We start from the raw sequence: 20,592 nt of genomic DNA, 5'->3' as shown, positions 1-20,592 counted from the left end.
TATCACTTCAAATTTATTTAAAAATAGGCACTAATAATATACAAGAGAAAATTAAATTCCTCTTTAAAATGAAAAATTCAAAGAAAAAAGGTTCAAAGCTATGAATTAAAGAAAAGGATACATTTTTTCCCCCCAAGATTTTGGCCAAAAATAGCATTTCAATTCTAAAGCACCATACTATTTTTAAAATCCAGTGTAAGCAGAGATTATTGCAATCCAGTAATAATAATGTGCATTCCAGAGTCTAGAAAGACCAACAAAATAGTTTACCTACAACTCCTACAACTTTGGCTCCATACCTTGTTCATTCTCCACTATCTCTAGACAGATTGTGATAGTTCAAGGTATAAATACCTCAAGATAGAGTAATAAACATAAAATAAAGTCCAACATCAGCAATAGCATGTACTACACGAATAAAAATTCAAGGCTGGGCATCCCCAAACACCTTACTTTATTCCAGAAAAGCATGGGGAAAATCTTTCCTTAGACCACCAGGCACAACATGCATGCAACATGACCTCAACTACAACTAAATAGCTCCTTCATCTCCCTCCCAGCAAAATAATAAATCAATTGTTAGGTATGTGTGCAAATACAGGGTAAGGTCTGTAAAAGGTGGCCACTAGCAAACTAGTTTCTGCTTCTTCATCCCACTGCATTTTTCAATTCAAATGCTTTGTCATCATTGTTTGATTAATGCCCAGTGCTATAGTTCCAAATCATCAGCATACCTTAATTCAAAAACAAAATGCAACTAAAAAGTTTTCAGTTCAGAACAGAATGATACTTTGATTATACTAATCCACACAACATATCTATGCATTAAGCATAACGACCAACATTTTCCAATACCAACTATTTTCTTAATTAAATCCTTTATTAATCTGCCTCACTAGCAAGATGAGTAAGAATTTCCTGAAGCTAAATTGCCAACTGTTTGCAACAGACATTTTTCTTTACCACAAAAATTTCCAAATTTGTTGTGTGAAATAAAATTGTATTCATATTTCATAAAATACAGGAAAGCTTAAATCCAAAAATAAAACTGAATTGAAAAAGCAACCATACAAGACTGCAGTTTTAGGCCTAGACCTAAAGAATACAAACCATCTAAACCAAAGGCAGGCTGTGGGTAAAACACTAAGGAATAGACAAAATTCCTGGCTTAATAAAGCTTTCTGCCCATGCAGAAAGCTCATTCCTGCCTGACTGGACCCTTTATTTGTCACTACAGAGACTAATAACAAATTAACACAAAAGCATTCAGCAAGAATGTGCTGTAAAATCTTGCCCTAACTCTAATCAGATTCAGAAAGAGTCTTAATGCAGATCAGCTTGCAATTACCATTCTTAGTCACAGCCAATTCACACACAGCTAAACAGAGCTGTTAGGATCCTTTTAATACTTTGTGTGTATATATGTAAGTAGATAGGCCAGTGTCACAGCTGGAACACGAAGAAGCTGCACAGCACACAGTCTGCACACAGCACAAAATCCCACAGACATGCTTTTTTGGGGTTTAATACAAGGTACAGGTGGAGGGTGTGGAAGAAAGCTTACCTTCTAAAGGTGATAAAAGGGTAAGAAACAGGACAACAAAAACAAAGATGCATACAGTAGTCATAATAAGGAAGTGATAGTGACAAAATAACTCAAGAGGCAAACTAAGGGTCAAGTGCCACACAACATAGGCCAAAGTGATTTTTGTCTTGGTTATATCAATGTTAGATTTCCTGCAAGACTTGGTTTGCTAAATAGTCTGGCTTCAGGTCGCAATAAATTTTTTGTTATTTGTTGCTCATAGCCTTAACCCTTTAAAAAAATACCTTCAGCAATTTACTTCCAAGTACTCAAAAAAAAATCCAAAAAGAACTTGTCAGGAATTTCAGTTATGCAGCTGCATTTATTTGTAAGCCCACAACACTTTTATGATTCTGTCAGACCTGTTTTAGTCTTCCAGACATTTCAGTAGCTTCAGCATCACTTCAGAGCAGCACTTAGCTCCAGGTAAGTGGTTGCAGTCACTCACACAGCTGAACACTGAGTTGTAAGGAACTGATCCTGTCCCTATGCCAGCTTCACAGGCATCACACTCACCCAGAACGCCTGTTCAATCTAACAGATTTCTTTGAGACAAGACGAACACCTGAAATTTACTCTCATATGTCCGGAATAAAAATGAGGCAGGGGAAAAGGAGCAGTTGTTCAAAGAGGAATCCCCTCAAATTGACTAAAATTTCTCAATTCCAAGCCTTTTGCACAAAGAATACAACAGTAGCCTATCTTTTCTAGCAGGATCTAGAAGAAAAATCTCAATCTCACTTAGGAATGCCTAGCTACAAGACCAGGTGAATGTACAGAACAATAACTTTTATACCTAACTTTCCTCTGTCAAAAATGATTTGGTAGGGTAATTATACACAGGCAAAAAATCCTTCTCTGAGTGGAATTCCAGGACTTCCTAATGATGCCAAAACTAAAGCGTGAATAAATCTATCTTCTGTTTGACCACTGAGATGCAGTAAACCACTGAACCACCTTCAAATGGCACACTAGTTTAACTTTGCTCATTGAAAGCTCATTTTGAAAGATACAATCAGTATCTTTATCTCTGAAGACATTTGACCTTGAAGAGATTATATGATGCGATTACACAGTGTTGCAAAACTGATGCACAAATACATATTTCCATGGTCTCAAAAGCACAAGTTTATAAGGGTAAAACACAGCAGACAAAAATTAGACTTCTATATACAAAGGTAGATATGAAAATACCTTGCTCGCCCAGGCATCTTCATCCCACGAAGTGAGTTGCAATACACGAATTATTTCATTTATCTCAGCACTCATTTTCTCTACTGTGAAATTGCGATTTTTCAAGGCCTCTTCTATTCCCTGGCTTTTAGAATTTTTTGTGGTTACAAAAATCTTCATAGCTGTGAAAATACCAGAGATTAGAAAATGGTACATGCAAGAACCAATCAGTGGTTGAGTTTTCCTTCTACTGCATTCATATGCAACCTTTTTTTTTGCATGGACCATTTTATCTCAAAGAGATTGTAGTTTTAATACAGGAAGCACAGTTACTTGCAGCTGATTACAGATGTCAAGGTTATTTTTAATAAACGTAAGACATTGGAACTCCAGTTCAAAACAGTAATTCAGAATGGTATTAAAAAGCAAAGCAAAAAATACCTGAAATAAGTACAGGCAATAGCTCCTTCACTGTATTCATGGAGTTTACCAGCATAACCCTATGTTCCTGGTGAGTTAATTCCTGTTGTCTCTCATCAATCATTTTGGCCATCTTTGTCATTCCTAAGGATTAAAGTAATTGAACATTGAAACACTTGAGATTTCTAAACAAGAATAAGGCATAATGATTGACGAAAACTATATTGAAGTTTAAAAATTTTTTTATTAGCTAGCAGCTGTTACTTTAAACACATTCCAGATACTTCAGAGAAGTCACCTATTCAAAACCTAGCCACTATGTAAAGTAGAATGGACTACTTAAAATTCTTGATTTAAAATCCTATCAATAAAATAGGACAATACTTGAAATTACTGTTTTAGGACATGAAGTCATTTAATGAACACTGGAAGCTGATTTAGGGTGGGGGGGGAGGGTGTCATCTTTTCTCTTAAGATTTGATCCATGCCTTAAGTGAAGGACAGAAAAAGGAAACATCAGGATTTTGTTTGTTTGCTTTGAGGTTCTACCAGAGATCAGGAACTGTATTTATTTATACTTCATATTTGATAGAAATATTTCAGTACCCTAGAAGCCTGAAAAGAATTAAATTTATTCTAGAGCAGATCTATTTTCAATAGCTAAGACTTGTGAGGTTTACCACACAGCGCACATGAAAACTTCAGACACAGCTTCATAAAAACTTGAGATTATTTAAATTGGTGCTGTTGTGGTCCCACTCCTCCTCCTACAGGATATAAAACTGGAAGGAAGCTGTGTATTCTTTGCCTGAATTACCTTTCTGCTGGTTAGTATCTTAGGCATCTTAACACTGCTTTTGTGATATCACTGAAAAGTAGTAGGATCATCACACTGACAGCACAGAGAGGCAAGCTGTGCAGAACCACATTTCCTTTTAAATGACAAAAGCCTTAATAGGTAACCATGTTCCCCTCTCTGCTTCCAACACAAAACCTGTAAGCACTTCCTTGATTTTAAGTGTACCTGCTCATACTCCTATTATTCGTATAGTACTGACATGAATGGTCGAGTTCAGATGCCCATTAATAGAACTACAGGGAACAAGAACTACAGGCATTTTGTGGGCATGGGCTGCAAATGTTGAGCAGCAGCCAGCTCAGGCAAAGACAGAGCTTCTACAGCATTCCAGAAGCACAAGGTTCACTATTTATTCAGAATACCGTGAATTTAGAGAAGATTATTTGCAATAAAGGTAGCAAGCCTACATCTCACTCTAAGACACTTGCCCAAGACCTCTGTCATACACATGTAACAGCAAATTACGCCTGCGAGGTTCAGTGAAAAGACCCAAATGCTGGTAACTGAGCCAAACAGAGCAAACTGAAGTTAGGGGAAACTTCCATTTTAAAGACATGTAAGACAATAACCACAGAGAAACTAGAAGTGTATATACCAAGTTGAAGAAAAAGTTTCAGGAAAAGAGAAGATTGCCCTTTTTGTTTTATGTTTTTCCTGTTCAAAATGAGACAAAAACTTGAAGGTAACTTCTGATGGGAAATAAACGTTTAGAGAACACTTTACCTCCATATGGAACTTTAAAGTTTTTCCACATCTAGAAACAAGGTCAAGTCTACACGTGTTAAATAAAAACAGGATAATCTAGAAACATGCTCTGTGCCACGATAGCTCTTGCTCATTTCATTCATCACCTAGCACATTACACATGTATCTATAAAGTATTAACTAGATTCCCGAGGTTTTTATATAAGCGTTCTTTAGTTCAGTGTAATTTTAATTCCAGCATCTTCCTACACTTCCTGCCACCACCACATCTCAATTTTACAGAATGTTTTTGTTAAATACTTGGTGTTAACTTTTTGTTAACTACTCCATGCTGAAGCTAAAGCATTTGAAATAGCAGATGACGCAGATTAATGGTAGGTTTCCTCTACAACAATAAAGAGATTGAGACCAATCACTTCCACCACTGAAAGTGTGACTTAACACAGTGAAGTAAACGAGTAGTGAAGGAGCATCAAAAAGCGAACAAAGAATTGCTGTAACAGCTGGGCTTTTGTATTATACTTCAAGACAGCTATTTCTGCAACCTCATTAAGATGTTAATATATGACATATAGATTATACTATTCCAAGAAATTCCTACTGGGCTATCTATCTCAGCCAGTACAGACATTTTATCAGCTTAATGGATTTTATATCTGTGAGTGCTTAGTTACACAGCTTTTTCATTTTTTTTTTGTTTTATCCTTACTAATGCATACTTACTTCCTTCACAGTATAGGAAAAGTATAGTACATATCATCCATGTAGCACATATAATTTACCAACATCATCTGCCTTCTTAGAAGAGACTACGAAACACACAGAGTCAGTCTTTCCAATAGAAACTTGCAAAGCAACTGCTTTACCATTGTCCCAACATTCAAAAACTTGGGTGAGGAAGGTGTTGGAGGGAAAACAAAGTAGTGGAAAAGACTACTCTTAGTATACTTATGAAAGACTGGAGTAAACCAAACCTGGCCCTAAATTCTTCGTGTAAGTCACCAAATCCTCCATTGTCTCTACCACTTCTGCCACAGTGAGATATTCCAATATTCCTTTGCAGACACGGATGATTTTACGGACCTAAAAGAGGAACATGCCATTATTCCTTAGGTAAAGCTAAGTTACACTTGAATTAGAAATGCAAACCTGTTATTAGAACAGTTTAGTTACAGCATTTGCTAACATGACAAATGGGCAATCACAAAAGGCTGAAATACTGTGTAAATTACCCAAAATGCCATGAGTCAAGTTCCGTAATGACAAGCCAATATTTAATCAGCTTTCCACTACTCAGAAATGCAAAATCCTACTTCCAATGTTTTCACTTTGTAAGGTAAATGAACGCTAACATTGAGAAAATAGGTTAGAAAGAACTTCATCTATGTATGCTGTCATGCTTGAAGTTTTTATTGCAATTTCATCAATTAAAATATTTAACTTAAATCACAAAGCAAAACTACATAAAAAGCAGACTTCAAGCTTTCAGAGGAAGTATCATTCACCATACAGCTTTACATATGGATAAAGCATTACTCAGCATTCCAGCAGAGAAGACAGATCCAACACCTCAAACTTTCCAGAAAAATCTGTGAAGGCTGTACTTAATTTACCTCTGGACCTCTGCCTCAGCTTAACTTTTTCAGTTCACATTTGATTCCAAAATAAGTCTGTCAGTACATCTTCTAACCTCCTGAACCACATAACTTCTGACATCACTACATAAAATTCTTATCAAAGAGAAAGTTAATTAATATTTAATATGTAGCAACCACATGCAGTCCTCAGGACCTGGAACAGATCAAAGCTTCCTCAGAAACTCATTTCAGTTTGTCCCAATGTTAGTTTACATTGAAACACAGGACAGACACATGCCAACTTAAGTACTTGTGAAAAGTCAATCATTCCTGACTAATGTCTTTCTTTTGGTTAGCAAGGAGTTGTCAGGTGAGTTCCACAAAGCATTAACTTCACAAAAGTCAATTCATTTCCTAAACACTAGAAACAGAGATTAAAAGCTATTAACTTCCTTGAAAGTCCTGTAACACTTCTATTAAAAAACATTTAAAATAATGAGAATCAGAACTGCCACAGAGAAATCTCATGGCATTCTCCTCCTTTCAGAGGAACATGCTAACAGTGCCATGAGCTGATTAAATTAGACAAGAATACAATGTTAGACCACTCACAACAACAAGAAGAGCAAGACAATTCCATAGGTTAACAGATTGTTGCAAAATTAGGATTAACATCAGCGTTTCTAACAGCATGAGCTTTATCTCTTCATTGTAGCACGATACTTCTTATCTAGAAATGAGCAAGACTCCACATGCCCAGAAAGAGCATCAAAACTATGATTCGTAACAAAAAAAAATTTTCAAATATAAGACATTTAAGCTTCCTTGCAACTATGGGGGGGGGGTTTTGTACATATGAGGATGGAGAAAAAGCACTTCTGAGTCAGTTTTTGGCTTGTGCAGAAGCCAAAACGTAGCAACTGCTAGATTTATCAGAATACATCTTCTGCCTGACCAGCCAGCCAGTCCAAATTTGTATTACCTCTCATGCCCCAAGGCCAATTAAATTACCTGAGCTAATGAGCCAGACAAACACTTAGAAAGTGGCCTAGGGGCTTTTCAGTGAAGGGATACAGAAAATATAAGGATCAGTAAGGGGTGTGGTGAAGGAAATACAGAAAAGCATCAGGAAGATATCAGACAGCTGATGAGATCTGGCCTTTTTGAGCAATAATCACAGGCAACACCTAAACATTATGTCATGCAAAAATGCTCCTAACAAAACAGAGCAACAAGTCTAAGCTCCTTCTGACAGAAAGAAATGCAAAATATGCTTCCAATCAAGCTAAAATGGTCAAACCCTCATTAATCTATTCAACAGTTCGGTTCAGCTCATCTATTTAGGGGGACATTTTAACTTACAACTGTTGTGCAGGCACCTATGTCAGTCATGCTGGGATTCCTACCTCCGCTTCATCGAATGTCAGGAGCAAGTCTGATGTTCCAGAAAGGATTCCTCTTGATCCATCAATGAGATAGTCACGAGCTGGCACTGAATAAGGATCTGCCTGGAGCATCTGGGCTGCCCGAACAAGTTTGGTGCAGGCGTTCTCCACTCTGTGGAAAGCCAGCAGACAACACTTGCTGATTAGCTTCTGTCAGTATGACAACGGACTTGAGGAAATGTTGGATTTATTTTTAAGTTTACCACCTGAAGCATCGCAAGCAAACTGATCATTCTGCACCTTTAAGTTTAAAAGGCAAGAGTATTTATTGTATTTATTCTAACAAGGAAGTCACCAGCAACCATACAACCCAGTTTTTCACCGGTCACACAATCTTCCCATGTTTAATGTACCCCTTATAGAGCACACAGTACAGTGTCACTAAGGAGAGCTCCCAACCCAGCAAAATACCTTAACAGGCTTCAAGGACAGGGAACAAAACAATTATTCTTTTAGGACTTCACAATCAAAGTAACTGTTAACTTTTATCAGCCTTGTATAGGCATTGTTATTCAAGTAGCAGTCGCCATTAATAAATATTAAATGACAGCTACACATTAAGACAAAATAACACAGTCTTAAGAAAACCAAGACACTGTGCCCTACTCTTTGAAGCTGTAGTCCAGGTCTTCAGAATGTTAACATTCTTAGAAAGAGCATTTAAAATAACCACAAAATGTAGTGGTAAGGTACAATGTTCAAATGCAGCTTGCAATGCCAGACATAAAAGCAGAAAGGTTTAGCAAGATATTACAGTATGTAACTACAGTAACACAAAAGGTACTTCCAAGAAGAAAATGAGCTCTGAAATTAGGTTCCATCAAACCATTTAACAATTTTAAAATATCAAAAATTGGAAGACTGAAAATGTTTTGGTTTTGTTCTCTTTAAATTACCTTGTGACAACTTTGCAAAATACAAAATTCAGACTTCCCTTTCATGTTAGCTATGCTACTCATGACTGTAGTTACTGACTACACTGTGACTTTCCTCCACTGTCTCCCATTTCCTTTAAGTGTAGTGTAATACACAGGCTCTGCGCACATGAGTGCCAGGTGTTCATTCAGTAACATGAGGATCCAACAAACATTGAACACTTTTATTACAACAATGCTACCTCTTACCATCATTTCTGCATGCTTGTCACATAGCCCATTTTCTACTGAACACTTGGATACACTCTCTTATCATCTTTTAGTTAAGTACTTTTGGAAAGTTACAGTTAACCCATTTTTCCCCTCCATATTCTTTGCTAACACAAATATTAGAACTTAATGGTTACATCTCAATTTAACCAGTAGAAATAAGACACCCATTACAGGAAAACACTTTTGTCCAGAAAGTAAAGTTTTCAGCTAATAGCTCCCTAGAGTAGATCAAATTGGACCAGCTGCATTATCATAACCTGCTCTTTTTCTGAGACATCTGCTCAGCGTATCAGATGGTGGGAACTCATAACTGAGCAAGAAATGCAGAAGGACTTCAAGGCAGAAAGTGGAAAGGGTCTGCTCATTACTATGCAATGCACTTAGCTGTATTATCAAAGTCAACTGACTTCACTAAATTAGATTTCCGTGCTTGCTTCTCACGTTTATTCTTTTCAACTCTGCCAAGAAAGGGATTAAACAAATCACCTATTCAGCAGCTCAGAGCTATAGGCTCAGAAATACTTAATTTCCTACAGTTTAATTTCATGGGTATCTGTTTAATACTAATAATTATCTCAAGGCTGGCTTTTTCATTTGTTAAGAAAAGAATTAACATAAATGTGTATTACACCAGAAGTCACCATAATTAGTGAAAATAGTGTTTCTAAAGATTCAAAGTTTTCTTTTATAGTTTTTAGGGTTGAACCTCTTAAAGGTAAATTTGAATTTCACTAGTATAACGCCTATTTTGTATAAACTTCCCAATGCACTTAAAATACTTCAGGAGTATAAGCTGTGCACAAGGAAAGCACAGTGGTGTCTGAAAATCAGACACACTTCATCCCCTGCAAAGCACACATCCTAGGAAGCAAAAGATTAGGAAAAAAAGGTATTAATTTACTTCCATTAAAAAAACCCAACCAAAACAACAACACAAACAACCAAAAACCCCTAAAAATGCAATGAACCACTTGTTCTATCACAGGAATCAAACACGTTCAGAAGCTTCAAATAGAAGTTCATTGCTATGGTGAAGTTTCTAATTTCTGTATTATATTGCAACATAAAAAAACCAACAACGTATCTTTATAAAAAAAAGGTATATTTATTTTTGAGGCACGATTACAATAAAGCTGTCTTAACATCAGCCAGATTCTTTGCGGGGAAGACACTGGTCACAGTATTCCTAACCATACTACTTTAGGTAGTCAATCATTTCATCACTGTTAAATGTATTCCTTACAAAACATGAGGAAAAAAAAAGTAGCTTATGCTAAACTATCATTTTAGGTTTTAGGTTTAAGGATTGACCTCTGCTTTTCCCAGAGTTTGTTTTCCAGTTTAACCACTACAGTTTAGATTACTTGCAGTTCAGAAACATAAAGTAAAAAGTAAATATTTTACATTAACAGTGATTTGTTAATACAGGTACCAGCAATGCAGCTACAGCTTGGCTACCAAAAAATGTTAACACAGAACAGCATTATTGCTTGATTTGTTACATGAGCTTGTGCATGCAAGTTAAACATAAATTTTTATTCTCAGTGTAAACAAATAGTGTAACGCTGTTCTTTGCCTAGAGACTGCAGTTCTTCCCTTCTTTACAAGAGAAGCTTAACAAGTAATAGGAACATATTGCAAAACATCTGATGTAAATTATATGCATTACTCATACTCCCTGGTGATTAAGACAATTAAGATAAAGAACTCAGCATTTTTTAACTCTAAGTCAACAGTTCCAATGTGGTTTATGTCAGTAGCAAGTGAAGGGATGCATGATAGCTTTTCAGCAGCCAGCAAGTTATTTTGCTGCACAATCACACTCCTACTGAAAAGCTTTACAGATTACCATAATATATATTCCTTATAAACCCTCAATGCCAGTATCAGGTCTTTCAAAAGAATAAACAGATCTTCTCTCCATCCTCCAAGACTGGTGATCCTTTTGAATGGAGGAAAGACAAACAGGGAATGCAGTGCTAGTACACGTGTACTGCTTCTTACCCATCGTCCATGTGCCAGTAAAAATTCTGCTGGAGCACTCCCTTAAAAATGAATGCCAGTTCCTGAATTAATGCTTTAGAAACAAAATCTCCTTCTCAGGAAAACAAAACCAAAAAAAGACCTTCATCTCTTTCAATTCTTGCATCTAAATTCTGTCCTTTACAGCAGTAAAAGGTAAGGCTCCCTTTGCAGCTCACCTGCGACTATCGCTTGTCCCCATAACCAAGATACCCGTGGACAATATACTCCCCATGTTAACAAGAAACTGTTAACATGTACTAATTCATTTTGATATAAACTCGAGATTAACAAAAAACCTACAAATGAAACATGTTATCATTCATAAAAGCCATTGGACATTCCTAGCTCATGTTACTGCATCTAGAATAGTAAGTACTATGTGAAGTGGGCATCATTACTACAACAGATAGCTTTGGTTCCCTTTTTACATTATATCATTGTTCACACAGTCGTGAATTGCTGCAGAAAAAGTTCTTGCACCCAGCATAAAGTGGTACTGTTCAGCAGTGCTTGTATCACATTTCTACAGTAATTTAATTATTGAAGTCTTGCACAGTTTGCTACATTTTGATCAAAGGCTGAATACAGTACAGCAATTTAAAAAAATCTCTCTCCTTAATCCCTTACTTGTCTAGGTGAACAAGAAGCTGGAAATTAACTAAAAATTCCCCACATCCTAGAAAATTAGCACAATCAAAATTACATGTTTGCATACAGTTAATTAAGAAGCAAGAAAAAAGCTTTGATCTTATTGCATTAAACAAACACTGCCCTCAAAAAAATCGAACTCCTCTACAGCCACACAAGATCACACAGCAGGAACACAGCATGATAAATACTGTAGTGGATTGTATCAAAGGCCCATTTAGCTCAGTATCCTGTCTCCAAAAGTAGCTGCAAGTAAAAGCCTAAGGAAGGTTAAGAACAGGATAAGCATTTATCATAGTTCCTCTAGGCACTCTCCCATCCTTCAACTACTTTCAGTTCTTGGGACTTCCTGCAGTTTGTCTATTTGATAACCCACAATGGATTCCTCTAAGTACTTAGCTATTAACCTCCAAACCCACATAAGGAGTTTTAACAGTACACAACTAGCTGTACAAAGAATCTTCCCTACTGCTGGCTTACAAACTGCTAGCTTAAAGTAATTCCCCTATCAAGTTCTGCACAGGAAAAAATATAAGTTTTCATCTTCTCCATGCAACTCATACCTCCTTAGATATTGTCAGGGCCTCAATCCCCTCTGTCACTTTTCCCATGCTAAGGAGTTCTGGTCTACTCAGCTTTGCCTCATACGGAAGTAATTCCATGCTTTTGTTCTCCAAGCCCTTCTAAGAGCTTTTTCCAGCACTACTACAGCCTTTCTAAAATTGTGTGACTACCAGTACACGCAGTATTCAAGCTGTGGAAGAAAAACATACCGTGACATTTAGATCTCTCATTCTGTGACGGTAAACCTAATACTTTATTTACTTTTTGACCATTATGACCAGGTAAGGATGCTCTCACCAATGTGTAACAGCTCCAAGACCTTGCTCACTACTGGAAATTGTAGGTTCAATCATCCTATCTGACATTAGACCTGCTGCTCTCCCAAGTGTGCATAATTTCAGGTACTTAAAAATAATTTAATCCACAGTTAACATCAAGTCACTTCAATTAATAAGGTACTGTAATTTCCCAGAGTCATCCATTAACCTCTCTGGCCTGCATAAGACATGGGGTCACTCATAAATACTTTTGCCTCACAAGTCAGCCTTGTCTCCAGAGCATTTATTAACATGGTGAAAAGCACACCCCCAATAAAGAGCTCCACAGTCCTACTGATTTCCTCCTGCCATTGTCATGGTTAACCATATACTCTTCCACTTTGAATTTTCTCTTTTTTTATACAAAAATCTTTCTAATTACCCTGCAGCTACTTCACTTTCTTAAAGGTCTCTAGACTGTGCCAAGTTTAGAAATCAGTGTGTACTGTATCACATGGACTACCCTTTCCCCTGTTTGTGATATTTCTAAGAATACCAACAGATTTATAAGGGAGAATTTCCCTCCACAGAAACACGGTCAATTCACCCAAAGCACACCATAGATAGGTGGGGTGTCTCTCTTCTCTAATACAGAATTTCTAATCATTTGCCCCAAAAGGACATCAGACCTCTACATGTCCTGTTCCCCAGAGTTCCCTAGAAAGTTTCTCAGGTTGTAGCATCACTTTGATTGACATACTCAAGTGGCAGACTACTTCACTAATAATTCAGCTATTTCATTCCTGAACTCATATGCTAATACCACCTGGTCCTAAGCATTATTTTAATTATTCATTTTGTCAACCTACAATGCAATAAACTAAATCCATCTTCACTGCCTACTATAAATTTTCTCTTTAGACATCACCTCTCTTCCTCCTTTTACTATTTTCCCAGTTGTCTCAATGTTTTCTTGTTTTTACTGTCTGCTTGTTTGGTGTTTGGAAATAACAGTAAAATATTCAGTAATTGCATATACACTGGACAACACTAACAAAGAGGTTACCATAGACAGTAGAGTGCAGAGGAAAGTCACTTCAATAGAAGTCTGTCAGGTGGCAATAAGGAGCTTGAGAATTCCACAGCAAGGTGGGATGTATCATTTTTAAGACTTAAGACAACAGAAGGAGAAAGTCAGTTGTCCTTTACACCAAGACACAGAATTAAGAATGCCTGCTGTAAGCGGACTTACTGTCTCTACTGCACTGTCTGCAGTAAGTCGCAGCTCTTCACGTGCCTTAGGTTTCCAGGCAGTAACGCTATCGGCTGCCTATACTGACAAATTCACATTTTTCCATCAGCCAAATGAACAGAAAAAGATTGAGACACCACATTGTCTCTGACACTGTTAAGCACACCTACAGCAACACACACCTAAGTACCATTATTACTCTGATTTCTTTATTATTTTTAGAGGAAAAAATACCATATGTATATACTCATAGATACAGAATGTAACACGACAAATCCCTGCTGCCAGAGGTTGTTCCTGACATTGAACAGGTTTCCTGTACCCACAATACAAGATTTACAATAAAATTAGTTTACTTGATAAATGCTGGTGGCATATCCCTTTTCAAGATCTGGTCTTCTGTTGTCTGCACAGTCTCTTTTCCAACCTGCAGGAGAAAAAGACATACTTAAGAAACAAAATTTCAATGTAAAGGCCAGATAAAAGCAAACAGAGAAATAACAACAAAAATGCTTTGCACTAATGACAGCTCCTTTCACCAGGTTCTTGTTGCTGTGTCTACTTTTGAGACCCCTATATACTGGGGTTAACTTAATGCTTTAGAAATTGTAAGTTGTTTCCAATCAACATCTCTACTAATTAAATGGTGACACACAAGGACACTTTACCCTCTTCCTACTCTCCACAGAAACAATACTATACTTTTCCTGCACTTAGTTGTAAAAACTTAAATCACTGAACTCTGAAGGTTTCCCTCCGTTCTAATCCCCACAAGTCAGAAATCAAGTTCAAAGCTAAAAAAAATTACCCTCCTTTTGCTATCAACTTAGTCTATTAGAAAAAATGTAGTTAATGACTGAGAGTACACCCCACATCCACACCATCCTTTAGGCAAAAAAATAATTATGCAGAGGGTAATAAAGACAGAGTAAGATCTGGAGTTTTCTATACACTAGCTCTTGTGTTACACAATAGAAGTCTTTATAATTGGTAGCTGACTCTCTGAACTGTGAGATCACCAACTTGACAAAATATTTCCAGCTCCTTTGTTCGCTGTATTTTCCAGCTGAATAAGCTATTCAGAAAGGCATCACAAAGCAGAAGGTCTTTAAACCAGACACTACTTTGTGTTAAGAACTGCCAGACCTGCTCAAGCTAGACAAGATAGCCCTGAAAATCCCTGATCAGCTGGTGCTTAAGAGATTCACTGGCTTTGGACAGAAGATGTAGTGTGTCAGTATGCACAGCACTTGCCAATTCTAATGCTGTACAGCCTTCCAGAACCACTGCTTCCTTGCAAATTTTTGCTGCTTGCCAAAAACTGTCTCTCCCTGGTCTGCTCCTTTTCAGAAGAACTTCACAGAAGTACATTGGCCTGAGTATTTTATTTGCTTCAAACAGATTCAGCCTAGCCTACTTCTTTTTTTTTTTTTTTTTTTTTAAATCTGTTAGTACTACACTCACAATTAGTCACACAGATACTTCAAAGTAATGAAAGGAAGAGCAAAAAAAGTTAAAGATCTGGAATTTTATGGTAGGTTTCTGTCTCTTGCGTTCACAGTAGGTTCGCCAACACTCATGCACCCTCCTAATGCACAGCACTGCAGTGTTGCTTTGACTCCTGAACTTCATGGCAATGCCTCAGGAGCACGATCCTAAATGTATCTCATGACCCATGACAGAGTATGGCTGCTTTGTTCTAATTATTTCCATTGCACTCATGAAATACATTCTTTATATTTCTCGCAAGTTTGCATGGATATGTGCATGATCAAAACAACACAAAAAATTGAGTAATTCCCAGTAACTCTGGACTATACACCATTAGACAAAAGACTGGCAGCAGGTAGAAATGAAGAGCAATACTTTATTTACAAGAACCATGCCTTCAAGATTTATCTTCTTGCAGCTGTACCAATCTGCATATAATTCAGTGTAGCGAAAAGAGTAAATCTTTAAAGAATGCAAAAAAATAAAGCCTACACTGGAGATTTTTAATCTCAAAAAACTGCCCTGAACTCCAATGACATTTCTCTTCCAAGTCCATTCATATCCTCAGCACTACATACCACACAGACAGGACACAAGATTTCAAGCAGCTTCTATGATGCCTCAATTAAAAAGGTGCACTACTTGTCTAGCAAAAAGGACTTTCAACCCTATTTTAAGCACCAACACAGAATGCACTTCCTGAATCTGTTTAAATATAAAACCTTGTTGCCATAGCTGTTATTTAACCTTTCCAGTTGTTGCCGTTCGCAGTTGTGGCCAAGGTATAGAAATGGCATGTAAAGAACAAATGGACTCCATATAACATTTAACAGGCAAAGTCTCAAAACATGAAGACGCATTCATGAGTAAAAATATACATCCTCAAAAAAGTTTAGTGGGTTTGCCCTTCGAGCTTTGTGGTTAGGGGTTTTTGTTGCTTTGTTTCCCACTTAGTTTTCACAAGATCCTGTTTCTTCAGCTTGAACTCTACATGGCCTAAACAATTTTTGGACACACTGCAGCGTAACACAAGGTAACAACTACCCTCCCCACAATCCAATACCAAGAAAATGAGGGGGCTTTTTTCTTGAAGACGTAGTATCTACACATTCCTTATTTCAGACAGGCAGCTTGTCCAGCATCATGCTAATATAAAACAATCATCTGAGAAGCACATTTTATTTCTAGCCCACAGTACAGATGTAGAAAAAACAACAGGATTCCTACTTGGGTTTCAGATATTCTTACCTACTAAGATGATCTTTCCTTAACTAACTGGGAAGTGACAGTGATATAGAAGCTCCTGCTATTACACAATGTTGGAGTGGCAATTAGTCATGGTTCCAAAGAAACTGCCCTGACTAACACACTAAAATAACCCTAATTTCAACACTGCACATTATAGAGTAAGGGGAGATCTCAAGCAAACCTTACCAAGACAGTTTCCTAGTTACAACTTCTACCCATCCATAATAATTTCCAAACTCTTTGGAGATAGAGACAAATCAGTTGAATAAAGAGTGAGCTATTTTCCTTCTTGCTCCCTGCTCAAAAAAGCAGGGACCAAGAGGCAGCCAAGTCAAGAAATTTAAAGGAAATGGGACACACACAAGTCAGAGGGCATATATGGCCACTGAAAGCCTTTCTAGGAATTTAGCTATAAGCAGGAAGAAGAGATTGATGTTTCCTGCTGCTTTTGGTCTTTAACCTTGTTTATAAGTCTCCTGCAAGTCCTATTTGCCACTGGTTAATAGAAGACCAGTACATGCTTTAAGCTTTCTGATGTGGAGAATTTTCTCCTTGGAGAAGAAGGAAGAAAACGTTTCCATCAGGAAAAGTTTATTCCTTATAACAAGTTTTGCAGTTTTTTGTCACGTCTGCCTCTACTGAAGGAAAAACAAGAAAATGTCCCTTGCCCACCACCTTCTTAGCCTGCTGGATATAGCAAACAACAGCTGTTCAGTGAGAAGGAGAAATAATTTCAGCTTCTGTAATTCTATAAGAGTATGTTTAAACAGACAAGCACTCAATAATATCTAGCCCTTTTTACTTCTGCAGTTTGAAAGTAAAACCTGAACGTATCATATCAAATAAAACACAAATAATTAAGATGGGAATCCAAAGTTTATTGTTTAAGGGTCATTTTTTTTTTTTTTTTTTTTTACACAAAGATTCTTCTGAATGCCTGTGTTGACAATACCAGTTTGACAATTTGCCAAATGCTGGAAGTAACATTTTCCTCACAGCTTATATGATTTCCCCTGTTAAAAGGGAAGATGACCTTAGAAGAATTAGTTCTTGCAATGTTCCAGAAGCTTAATTTAAAACATCTGTCATTTTAGCAAGGAGCCTAAAAATATTCCCTCATCATCATCCAGTGAACACATAACAGCCCTGGCTGTTACACCAGCAGACCCCCACATCTCCCCCAAGAAATAAGCTGCAGTATGAGTTTTGCTTGACAAACCCAAGTGCCACACAAAGTGACCTAGGTCTGTATGCTGTAAAAGCAACTTTACCACAGGACAACTCAATAAAAATCCACTCCCTGGTTTATGCATTCTTCCATGTTTTGCAAGCTTTCAGGAAGGATTGTGACACAACAGTAGGAACATTAAATCTCACATCAAAAATGTCTTATTCACCAGTTGAGTGCCATCAAGTTCCCTGCAACTTCTTTAGATGTCTGTCCTGAAAAAATAAACTTAAGTATTTGCTTTAATTCTACAGTGACAACAGTCTCTACATTGCACAGCTACATCTAGAATGCATCTCAAAACAGAATTACCAGGGCTTTCCACACATTCTGCACTTTAACAAAGTAACACTGGCCCAGATCTCACAACTAGGAAAAATGCAAGTTGAGCTAGAAGTGAGCCAAAGTTACACCAAATTTATGCTTATTCCCTGCTGGCACAGATGACATACATTTCAGTCAAGACTGAAATATACAACATGGGCAGAAAGAATTAAATCTTCAGGAAAGAATTTTTAGTTAAGGTTCCATACTGAGGGGTGTTACTTGCACACAACAAAAGGAAAATGATGACTGAAATTAATGATACCCAGTTGTAAATCCTATACCTTTCAGAGTTCACCCCTTGGACAAGGCTTGTCCACTGAAGGCCTAGAAAGCAGGTCCATTATCCCACACTGATTCAGACACTGGTTTGTCTCAGTGGCTTCCGAAGTGGCAAGGGCTCAGTAACTACTTTACAGTTGTTCAGTTTTCCTTTTGGGCTCTGATGACTGGTTTCACAATTACACTGAAAGTTTTCAGGAAGAACCTCTGGCAGGAAAGAGAAGCAGAACAGGACTTGGCTGTTTACCTTTGTTCTTGTCAGTCACAGTAATTTGATTGCCACCCATGCTGTCTTTACTTACACTATCAAGAAGATGCAGTTGTTGGTATTCCAATCTATTTTGCTCAGCTCTTTTAGAAATACAGATGTTGGAGTGAATGTTTATCATGGCCTAACCCTTAGCTGCCATAATCTATGTGGTAAATTATTACAGCTGGTGAGGGGGTCAGTGGCTCTGACCCAGGAAGCTGTGACCGGTCCGGAGAGATAGTCCGGAAAGGAATTGCCTTCCCAAGGCCCGGTGTCTTCCCTCAGCTGCTGCCTAGGAGGGCCCGTGCAGAAGCTGTCAGCTCTTTAGTGATTGTCAGCTCGTGATTTCAGCTCAGCTCTGCAGGGCAGCCTCCAGGCCAAGCCAGACCAGAGAGAGACGAGAGGCTTGAGTAGCTGGTTCCGCACAAGGCAGCTTTATTATCTGTACTCCGGCGACGGGGAGCTACGAGGGAGCATATGCGTCTCACAGGGGCACAGGGCTAGCTTTTATAGGGATACAGGGGATGGGTAAAGGCCAGTGGGTTACAAAGGATCTGCATAGGGTCTCCTGAAGGATTGTGGGTCTGTCTTTTCTCACCGTGACCAAAGAAGTGGTTGCCTTTCCAGGGAGTCCTGCTGGGCAATTACACAATCTCCTTATCTCAGCTGACATCCCTCCAGGGCAGGGGCTGGGCATACCCCACAACAAATATATCAAAACAGGATTGTGTACATCCTGGCATGGCAGCCTAGCATCAAACTTTGTCAGACACAAGTTAAACAGCTTTGGGGTACATCATGAAATTACTTTGTCTCATCTAAATTTACAAGTCACTCAAAAATTAACACACGCAAACAGCTTCCAGTAAACACATGACTTTTGCAAACTCTGAATAGGAAAGTCAAGCAATGTTGAAGTGTTTTTAAAAAAATCAAAGTGAACAGGTTTACAGGTCACTCCTCACAATTTCATCCTTCTCATTCAATAAGCCTGCAAAAGTCAGTCTTAAGCTACAACCTTTTTTTAAAACACAAACTTTTGTTTTTCCTTCAAATGCTCTCAGAAGCATTTAACAAAGCAAATTTCCAATTTCTTCATCATTCTACTCATCTTGCTTTGAATTATAAATGGGATTGATATGTCACTTGCAATTAGTGAGTTTACCACTGGTTTAAGAAGCTTTTAGAGTTTTCTACTTCTCTGTAGAGGAATAAGCCAATGCAATTAGAGATGGAAAAAACTCCAAAGAAATGTGCAGCTAAATTCTCCTCCTGCTTTTAGTTTACACCAAGTGAACACTGCACATATACCATCAGTGAATCAGTCATGACTCCTCCTTGAAGCCAGGCAGAACGCTAAGGAGACTGCTGAATCAGAGCCTATCATCCACTTGTCCTTTCAGCCAGCATGGAAGCTGCATAGTGACTCCTGGTTTTCTCATAATTGCCCTGGAGACTGCATTCCAGCCATAGCAAGGTACAATTTCAAAGTCATCTGGCAAGCAAATTAGAACACACCAGCCATCTGGTCCCCAACAGCAGCAAACTGACCTACCTGTCTACATTGGTGATTAAGAAAAATTTAACTGGCTTAAGGCTAAGGAAATCCTGCTGTTCACAAAATACAGAACTATAAAACAAGAACCATATGGAAAATAGAAAGCAACATCATTTGGATACCAAAAGACTTATTCATGCTGCTAGTACCTATCAACTCCTTTACCAGTACAGAGCTAAGGCCTGGATGGTTTGGCTAATTACAGGATTAACTTAACACATGGGAAACAAACACATACTCATTATGTGAGACTTTTTACAGAACTATTATAATTTGGAAATGAGTTATTTTATTAAGAGAAGAGTTTCTTTTTCAAGACCAGTACTTCAAGTTAAAATTACTTTAGGACATTTAGGACAACTCTACTTCAGTCAAATAACATAATTCATGTAAGTCATCTCTGGCCCTTGGGCATTTACAAAACTCACCAGGAAAAATAAGATACAGCAACTGTAGTCTACCAATGAGACTGACAGCTGCAAGTAGCTACCTTTACCTTACAAGAAAATCTAAAGACAACACCACATACCAAACAGCATGCAGACTCCAAAAG

The 20,592-nt window shown here is 37.7% G+C and overlaps 1 protein-coding gene across 3 annotated transcripts in view; it reads right to left on the bottom strand.

Moving 5' to 3' along the window:
* The window catches only part of VCL (vinculin), a 60,425-nt gene that overhangs the window by 23,920 nt on the left and 15,913 nt on the right, over positions 1-20,592 (bottom strand). For all 3 annotated transcript variants that reach the window (XM_048311024.1, XM_048311025.1, XM_048311026.1), the window contains exons 2-6: positions 14,015-14,085; positions 7,726-7,876; positions 5,717-5,825; positions 3,200-3,322; positions 2,780-2,940 (exon numbers count right to left, since the gene is read on the bottom strand). In XM_048311024.1, coding sequence (XP_048166981.1) covers positions 2,780-2,940; positions 3,200-3,322; positions 5,717-5,825; positions 7,726-7,876; positions 14,015-14,085 — 615 coding nt within the window. The remainder of the gene's footprint in view (positions 1-2,779; positions 2,941-3,199; positions 3,323-5,716; positions 5,826-7,725; positions 7,877-14,014; positions 14,086-20,592) is intronic.

The sequence above is a fragment of the Corvus hawaiiensis genome, chromosome 8 (assembly GCF_020740725.1).
Source record: "Corvus hawaiiensis isolate bCorHaw1 chromosome 8, bCorHaw1.pri.cur, whole genome shotgun sequence".
Classification (NCBI taxonomy): domain Eukaryota; kingdom Metazoa; phylum Chordata; class Aves; order Passeriformes; family Corvidae; genus Corvus; species Corvus hawaiiensis.
This window is presented reverse-complemented; position numbering and strand designations above follow the sequence as displayed.